The sequence below is a fragment of the Panthera leo genome, chromosome D1 (genome assembly GCF_018350215.1).
Source record: "Panthera leo isolate Ple1 chromosome D1, P.leo_Ple1_pat1.1, whole genome shotgun sequence".
Lineage (NCBI taxonomy): Eukaryota > Metazoa > Chordata > Mammalia > Carnivora > Felidae > Panthera > Panthera leo.
In genome coordinates, this window is record NC_056688.1 from 108,011,040 (window position 1) to 108,019,561 (window position 8,522).

Consider the following 8,522-nt stretch of genomic DNA (forward strand, 5'->3'; position numbering starts at 1 on the left):
GGCACGCTAGCGTCATCAGAGCGCGCCGCACCCGGAAGAGACGTGGCAGCGGAGGGATAATCAGAGCGGTCCGGGGTAGAGAGCGCAGAGCTCGGCTGAGCGCGGTGTCTGTCCTTCCGCGCCTCGGGCCAGCTCTCGCGCCTGTCGGGACCGGTGTGGCGGTCGTTCGGTAACCCGAAGAGCGGGGTCTGTATTGAACGTGGGGGCGGGGCTTGGAGGGGGTGGGGCTCAGGCGGAGCCCCTGGGGGCGGGGCTGCTGGTATCGGAGAGACGCTGATGGAGGGACGTGGCGGGGGGCGGGATCCAGGAGGAATGGGGGGTCAGTAGAGGCGGGATTTGTTCAGGGGGCGTGGCCAGGGATGTAGGGGGGCAGTGGGCAGGAATTGGGGGTTGGGGCGATAATGAGAGGTGTCTAGAGGAGTTCAGAGTGGAAACCATCTGGGCTTGTGAGTTCGTAGTGGCGGACAACAGAATTCTCTGTTAACTCAGACTCCTTTCTCAGGGTCGAATATGGGACTTTGCAAGTGCCCCAAGAGGAAGGTGACCAATCTGTTCTGCTTCGAACACCGGGTCAACGTCTGCGAGCACTGCCTGGTAGCCAATCACGCCAAGGTGCGTCCTTCATGGGAGCGGCTGAGCAGGGCACTGGGTGGGCAGGCAGTATTGGTTTTCTCCAAATCTCTGAAGGGCCTGGGCTGGAATGGAAGCTCCAGGAGGGGAGGAACTTGGTTTATTTTGTTCTCGGCTCTATCCCCAGCCCTTAAGACAGACTCTAGCACACTGTGGGCTCAATAAATGTTTATTGATTGGACAAAAGAAAGGATGATTCTCCTTTGTGATGAGAGACCAGCAGCTGGGCCTTGAGAAGATGGGCCCCAGTTGTGACCTCTTTCTCCCTCTGCAGTGCATCGTCCAGTCCTATCTGCAGTGGCTCCAAGATAGCGACTACAATCCAAATTGCCGACTGTGCAACATACCCTTGGCCAACCGGGAGACCACCCGCCTCGTCTGTTATGGTGAGGCCTGAGCACCTTGGGAGGGATCAGGACAGGCCCAGCTTGGTGACCAGTTTCCAGGGCCTCTCTAAGCAGCAGGGCAATGGAAACCACCCCCTCCCAAGCTTGGGAGGCTGGAGCCCAAAATTCTAGCCCTGCTACATTATTTACCTGCTATGCGAGCTCAGACAAGTCATTTTCCCTTTGTAGACCTCAGTGTTTTGCCCTAAAAATTAAAGCTCCTAGGTTTTTTTTTTTGTTTCTCGTTTTTTAAGTTTATTCATTCTGAGAGAGAGAGCGCGCGCGAGAGTGGGGAAGCGACAGAGAGGGAGAGGAGAATCCCAGGCGGGCTTCACACTGATGTCCCCCAATTCGGGGCTCGAACTCACGAACCCGTGAGGTCATGATCTGAGCCAGGGTCAAGAGCTGGACGCTTAACCGACTGAGCCACCCAGGCGCCCCTAAAGCTCTTAGTTGCTTACCTGCCCGTTTTGAGGATTGAAGGAGAGTCGGTCAAACTTGTGGTTATCATCATGACTGTGGGCAGTAGCTGACTGGACCAACAGTGAGCTGAAGGGAGAGAGGAAGGGAGTTTCCCACAGTAAATCAGCAAAAAGAAGTCAGCAGTCACATGTGTCGTGACCTTGACCTGACTGCGGTGTAGGAGTCTTAGTTCCACTTTTTTGAAGGAGCGAGTGCAAGAGAGCTCCGTGTATGAATTTCTCGTTGTGTGTATCTGTGTATCTATATCCATGAATTTAACGTGGGTTATGTTTTTACATGTGTTAACGGGTTCCTTAGTACTTGGGGACGAGTAAACGGGTAAATCGTGTGAACATACGAACACAGGTGCGTTGTGGGGTGGCAGGAATATGTGTGGGTGACAGTGCTTGAATTTTAGCAAACGTGAATGTATAGATGTGTACGTGTGCGAGTTAGTGTGCCCACGAGTACAGATACAGGGGACAGTACTTGTGTTTGACTGTAGGTGTACAAGCGCGCGTACATTTGTGTCCGTGGGTGTGTACATGCATCCCTGTGCCTGTGTGTGTGTAGGAACTTTTTCTGAAACTGTTCTTGATTAGCTGTTAGCCCGAGGATCTTGTGTTCAGTGCAGGTTCAGAGAGGACTCACTTTAAGGGTCGCTGGCATCTTCCCACCCTGGTGGGCTTCTCCCTCCTAGTGGGCTGGGGATCTTGGTAGCATCTACCTTGACTGGGTCAGTGGTGACCAAGAAGGCTCAAGTCTTAGGGAACACTGCTGAAATGGACCTAAGTGAGGACAGGAAGGCTGCAGGCTTAGGTGTATGTGCGCCTATGTCCCTAGAGCAGGCTGGGGGCTGTTGCTGGGCTAGGGGTCCTAAGTGTCTTCTTCCTCTTGCCTCTCCTCCCCTATCTCATGGGCCCTAAGACCTCTTCCACTGGGCTTGCCTCAACGAACGTGCCGCCCAGCTACCCCGAAACACAGCGCCTGCTGGCTACCAGTGCCCCAGCTGCAGTGGCCCCATCTTCCCCCCGACCAACCTGGCTGGCCCTGTGGCTTCTGCACTGAGAGAGAAGCTGGCCACGGTCAACTGGGCCCGAGCAGGACTGGGCCTTCCTCTGGTGAGAATCTGTCTGTCTGTCTGACCATCTGCCCTGGGTGCCACCTGGGCCAGATGGGTGGGGAGGGACATAATTAGGCAGGCCGATGACACACGCTCCTTCCTCCAGATCGATGAAGTGGTGAGCCCGGAACCCGAGCCCGTCAACACCTCTGACTTCTCCGACTGGTCTAGTTTTAATGGTAAGCGGTGGCCTGCACTGCCTTTGGGGGCCCTCGCCTCCCCGCTCTGCTGACAGCTCTCTTCTTGCCATAGCCAGTGGTGCCCCTGAACGAGAGGAGATTGCCAGTGCTTCCGCCGCCCCAGCCTTCTACAGCCAAGTCCCCCGGCCCCCCGCTTCCCCGAGCCGGCCCGAGCAGCACACGGTGATCCACATGGGCAGCCCTGAGCCCTTGACTCACGGTGAGCCGGGGCACTGTCCAGTCTAGAGGAGGATAGAAAGGGAGTGGGCTGGTTTGTAAGGAGCTCAGGGTTCCAGGGTCCCCCCCCCCCCCCCGGGGGGGCCCTCCCCTCTCACTCTTACATGGCCATCAACTCCCCACGATTCTGAGACGTTCTGTCAGGCTGAGAGGGCAAGGAGCTCCTGCCCTCCCCACCCCCCACCCTGCTGCAGGCCAGTTTCTCTGAGCCTGTGGATACCGGTGGCTCTGCCCCTGCAGCCTCAGCCCCGAGGAAGGTGTATGACACGCGGGACGATGACCGCTCACCAGGCTTCCACGGGGATTGTGATGATGACAAGTACCGTCGCCGGCCTGCCCTGGGCTGGCTGGCCCAGCTGCTCAGGTACACAGGGTCAGGTGGGGCAGCATGGCAGGAAGGGGGAGGGGAGGAAGTGAGAGCCAGAGGCCCTGGGCGTGATGGTTTCATGACAAAAGGGGCCTGTTCTGGGCAGTGACCCCTCGTGTTGGGCTGTGCTGGGAGGCCGCAGCTTGGCAGTAGGAGTCTTGGGTCTGCTGTACTCGTGGGCTGTTTCCTTGCCCGTTAGGTATCTGGGGCTTGAACTTGGGCTCTTTGAGGCCCCTTCCTGCTCTGGCACCACCTGACCTTAGTGACTCTACCATGCCTGACACATTCCAGTTTCCAGAACAAGTTGTTGCCTCAGCTGGTTTGTGCTGCACAGTCACCTGTGTAATGGGCAGGTGCAGGGTTGACCCTGCACACGTGAAGAAACAAAGCTCAGGAATGGTGGCCCTAGGGCCAGAAGACGAGTGTCGTGACTGGGGTTCCTCTCCGGGCTGAGGGGCCGTCAGGGATTGGGAACCTGACCTGACTTTCCCCTCGTCCCCCTAGGAGCCGGGCTGGGTCTCGTAAGCGGCCGCTGACCCTGCTCCAGCGGGCAGGGCTGCTGCTGCTCCTGGGGCTTCTGGGCTTCCTGGCTCTCCTTGCCCTCATGTCTCGCCTGGGCCGAGCTGCAGCTGACAGCGATCCCAACTTGGACCCGCTCATGAACCCTCACATCCGTGTGGGACCCTCCTGAGCCCTTGCTTGGAGCTGGGCCAGCCTAGGACCTGGGGGCCTGAGGTGGGGAGGTCTGGGGGCTTTTTTTCCTCCGCTCCTCTCCTTCAAGCTTGAGACACTAAGATCCCAGGCCCGGCCAAGTCCACTAGAGTGGCTGCTGGCTGGGCTTGGGGCCCCTGCAGTTCAAACGTTTGTCTTGACCTGCTTACCCTGGGTCTCCAGCCTCCCACCCTCCTCCCCACGAAGGAGATGACAGGTGGAAATAAATGACAGACTTTATTAAAACACCGAAGCCTCCTTTTCCTTCCCCCTTCTCGGCCCGGTCCTCTGGCCTCAGTGACTCTCCTCCCGGTATTGGATGGCCAGAAACTCCAGAGACAGGCGGTTGAAGAACATGGCTCCATTTAGCACTGGGCAGAGGAGAGAGCCCCCATCAGCATTCTCTGCCTGCTCTTTGCCAGGTCTCGGGGATCCAAAGCGCCCCCTCCCCCTTAGCCCAGCCCCCACCCCCACTCACTCAGGATGGTCAGGGAAAAGCACCGAAGAAACTTGTTATCGGTCATCTCAGCGTAGAGTGACCCCATGGCGGCCCAGCAGATGCCGATCACCTGGGAGAACTGTAGGCCCCATCCGGTGGGAGAGTGGCCCCCTGAGACAACAGCGGGGTTTCCATCAGCCCCTGGACCTCCCCCAACCACGCCCTTGAGCCCCGGCCCCGGTCTACCATCAGGACAACCGTGTAGTGGAAGCTCATGCGGTCGTAGTGGTGGGTGACACAGAAGTTGTGCACGTCGCTGGCAAAGACGCTCAGGTGTATGAGGAAGAGCATCAGTGAGGCCACAGTGAGCATCATGCCTTCTGGAAAGAAGAGCACAGCCAGCCGGTCCCGCCACCGCATCCTGGCGGCAGCGGAGACTCCAGTCAGACGCGGAGTTGAGCAAGCCGACGCTGTCCAGGAGAAGCAGCTGGCCCTTCTCGTTCTAGAGTGCACGGTTTGGAATAGCGGTGGGGTTCCAGGGCCACAAGGACATTGGAGGGGACAAGATTCTAGAATCCAGGCTGGTTCCAGCCGATAGAGGAGTGGTTCATGAGGGGCCAGGGGAGCTCCCAAGTTAAGGGAGGTTGGAGGGTGACAGGTGCAGGCCAGCAGGAGCCTGTTGGCTTCATCGGGTTGATGAAGGGACAGCGTCCCGTATCCTCTTGCCCGCACACCGCGTACGCTTCCGCGTACCTTCTCGCTGAGTCCCCTCGACAGTGCCACGGAGGAGGCAGTGTGGGTACTTGTACAGAGCCGGGGCTCGGAACGGCAGAAGGGCATGTCGCAGGTCCACGGCAAGTCTTCGGCCAACAAGAGAGTAGGCCCCAGAAGGGTAGCTGGAGGGCATTGCAAGGTGAGGAGGCCTGGGCTGAATTGCAAGCCCCAAGTATCTGCTCCATCCCCTAATGGGGAGGAACGAAGGGAAGGGAAGAGGTGAAAGAGTGTCCGTAACTGTTCTGGCACCTTCCCCGGGCCTTCCGTAGGTCCAGAGAGCACCCGGCTCTTCCATCCTCTTCTTCAGGGGCCTGATGCTGACCAGCTTGTCCTTCTCTGCCACCTTCAAGCACGCGGCACTTTCACCCCCATCATCTCTGTCCTTTCCCGGAGTCCCAGGTGAGACTCGTGGCATAAATCCTGTTTTGTGCACAAGTTCGAGGCAGAGAGAGGGAGTGCCGGCTCAAGTGCTCACGGCCATGAGTGAAGGAGTCAGTACTGAGACTAAGATCCAGTACTGAGACTAAGTGGGCAGGGACACTTCCACGCAAGAAGAAAACATTTTCTCCATACGTGTAAGAGGTGAAAACTCCAGGACTCTCAACCACAGAATCCAGAAAAACGGGCAGAAATGGTGTGGAGGGACACGAACACTCCCAAGAACTAAAGTAGAAGGACAACATGAACTTGGCCACCCTCATGCCTCCTTCTCTGCCCCAGAAGTAAGGTTCAGGGTCTGGCCAAGACCCAAAGTCTCCTGCCACACCATACTTGCTGCCCAGTGTCCTTAATCACAACCGTCCCTGAGACCCCCGTTCTGACACATCACAGGGGGGACACCCAGGGCCCAGCCATGGGCCCACTGCTGAAACAATAGTTTGCATCTCGGTTCTCTGGTGAATACACATGAGCTTTTATGCATTAGGGTTTCTGGCTCCGTGTCATTAAAAAATTTTTTTAATGTTTATTTTAGAGAGAGAGAGCACGTACTAGTAGGGGAGGGGCAGGGTGGGGAGAGGATCTGAAGCAGGCTTTTCACTGACAGCAGCAAACCCGATGTGGGGCTTGAACTCATGAACCATGAGATCGTGACCTGGGCCGAAGCCAGCTGCTCAACTGACTGAGCCACCCAGGCGTCCCTGGCTCAGTGCCATTGAAGGAAGTATCCAAGTAGTGTGTGAACTTGTTCTTGTAAAAGATTTGCATGATGGGTGCCTGGGTGGCTCAGTCAGTTAAGCGTCTGACTCTTGGTTTCAGCTCAAGTCATGATCTCATGGTTCGTGAGTTTGAGCCCTGCTTCCAGTAAAAACAAACCCCACTTCAGATGAGCCCCACTTTCTCTCTCTCTCTCTCTCCTCTCTGCCCCTCGCTCACTTGCACCCTCTCTCTCTCTCTCTCAAAAAAAAAAAACAAAAAAAAAACACAGATTTGCATGATACACAAGCATACAGAGGAAAAGGCAAGAGCCTTCCACCTCCTACGTACCTAACAGGTAACCCCCTCGATAGTTTGGTGAGTGGGTATCTTTTGGGTCCCTTCTTCAAAAAAATTTTTTTTTCATGTTTATTTATTTTTGAGAGGGAGAAAAGACAGAGTGCGAGTAGCGGAGGGGCAGAGAGAGAGACTGCACAGAATACGAAGCAGGCTCCAGGCTCCGAGCTGTCCGCACAGAGCCCGATGCGGGGCTTGAACTCACAAACCGTGAGATCATGACCTGAGCTGAAGTCAGACGCGTAGCCACCTGAGCCACCCAGGCGCCCCTTTTGGGTCCCTTCTTGATGTAACTACATGTGCATACATGTGCATATACATGCATAATTTAAAAAATATGTAGAGAATCACAGCATATGTATTGTCAGAGTATAATCTTCAAAATGTTAAAAGTCCGATGCTAGATCTGGAATGAACATGTAACCAAGCTGTATTAACCCATCAGTGAGGGGTTCCCCCTCAGTAAGGTGGTAATACGTCTTGGGGAGCTGGATATTGATAGGCATTTAAAGAGGAGTGTTAGGGGCGCCTGGGTGGCTCAGTCGGTTGGGCGGCCGACTTTGGCTCGGGTCATGATCTCGCGGTCCGTGAGTTCGAGCCCCGCGTCGGGCTCTGTGCTGACAGTTCAGAGCCTGGAGCCTATTTCAGATTCTGTGTCTCCCTCTCTCTGACCCTCCCCTGTTCATGCTCTGTCTCTCTCTGTCTCAAAAATAAATAAACGTTAAAAAAATTAAAAAAAATAAAAAATAAAATAAATAAATAAAGAGGAGTGTTAGAGTATGATTCTAGGTTAGACACAAAACTAGTTCATGCCCTATAGGGCGATAAGAAATACAACTTTGGAAGTTTTTTTTCTACTGGATATAAATGTTCTGTATCTGCACAATATCTACTTGTAATATCTGCCTCTGAACACTTAGTGGTAAATAGCAAAATCAAATGTTCATCCCTATGGGTATTTAAATAGTCCTTGGATGGCTATGGCACTGGGAGGACATGTTGCATTTTGGGTCTTATTTCCAAATTTTGGGTAATTTTTCTCATCAGTGTTCTGCAACCTATTTTTTTTAAGTTTATAGACTTCTTGGAGTAGATCTAAATCTTTATACTCTTTTCTTCATTTTCTTAAGATTATAGCTTCATAGGCCGACACTGTATTTTTTAAAATATTTTTTAAATGTTTGTTTATTTTTGAGAGAGAGAGGGAAGGAGAGCGGGGGAGGAACAGAGAGAGAGGGAGACACAGAATCCGAAGCAGGCTCCAGGCTCTAAGCTCGGCACAGAGCCCCACGCGGGGCTCGAACTCACAGACCACGAGATCATGACCTGAGCCAAAGTCAGACGCTTAACCGACTGAGCCACCCAGGTGCCCCTGACACTGTGTTTTTTTAAACAGCCTCTGAACATCCTTCTGAATATAGATTTCAGGGGTCAGCAAACTTCCTTGAAAGGACCAGATGGTAAACGTTTTAGGTTTTGCCAGCCATATAGCCTCTGATGCAACTACTCAACTCTGCTGTTGTCGTGCAAAAGTGGGCATAAATAAAATGTAAACAAGTGGTCATGGCTGGTGTTGAAATAAAACTACAGACACTAGATGGGGCACCTGGGTGGCTCAGTTGGTTGAGTGACATCAGCTCAGGTCACCATCTTCCAGTTCTGAGTTTGAGCCCCACCCACATCAGGCTCTCTGCTCTTGGCCTGTCAGTGCAGAACCCACTTC

At 54.3% G+C, this 8,522-nt stretch overlaps 2 protein-coding genes across 6 annotated transcripts; one reads left to right on the plus strand and one right to left on the minus strand.

Moving 5' to 3' along the window:
• The first annotated feature begins 24 nt into the window (after window positions 1–24).
• On the plus strand, window positions 25–4,343 carry ZFPL1 (zinc finger protein like 1). 4 transcript variants are annotated; one of them, XM_042904592.1, is made up of 8 exons: window positions 25–186; window positions 503–612; window positions 905–1,016; window positions 2,406–2,599; window positions 2,708–2,780; window positions 2,854–3,000; window positions 3,258–3,381; window positions 3,889–4,343. In XM_042904592.1, the coding sequence occupies exons 2-8, from the start codon at window positions 511–513 to the stop codon at window positions 4,073–4,075; spliced, it is 939 nt and encodes a 312-aa protein (XP_042760526.1). In that variant the 5' UTR covers window positions 25–186; window positions 503–510; the 3' UTR covers window positions 4,076–4,343. The 4 variants fall into 4 exon arrangements, with proteins under 4 accessions (XP_042760526.1, XP_042760527.1, XP_042760525.1 ...); XM_042904593.1 differs by having other exon boundaries at window positions 25–169; XM_042904591.1 differs by lacking the exon at window positions 25–186 and adding an exon at window positions 252–319.
• On the minus strand, window positions 4,314–5,210 carry TMEM262 (transmembrane protein 262). 2 transcript variants are annotated; one of them, XM_042904596.1, is made up of 3 exons: window positions 4,793–5,210; window positions 4,574–4,673; window positions 4,314–4,466 (listed from the first exon to the last, which is right to left on the minus strand). In XM_042904596.1, exons 1-3 carry the CDS (start codon window positions 4,952–4,954, stop codon window positions 4,390–4,392), a joined length of 339 nt encoding a protein of 112 aa, XP_042760530.1. In that variant the 5' UTR covers window positions 4,955–5,210; the 3' UTR covers window positions 4,314–4,389. The 2 variants fall into 2 exon arrangements, with proteins under 2 accessions (XP_042760530.1, XP_042760529.1); XM_042904595.1 differs by having other exon boundaries at window positions 4,781–5,205.
• Window positions 5,211–8,522: the final 3,312 nt, after the last annotated feature.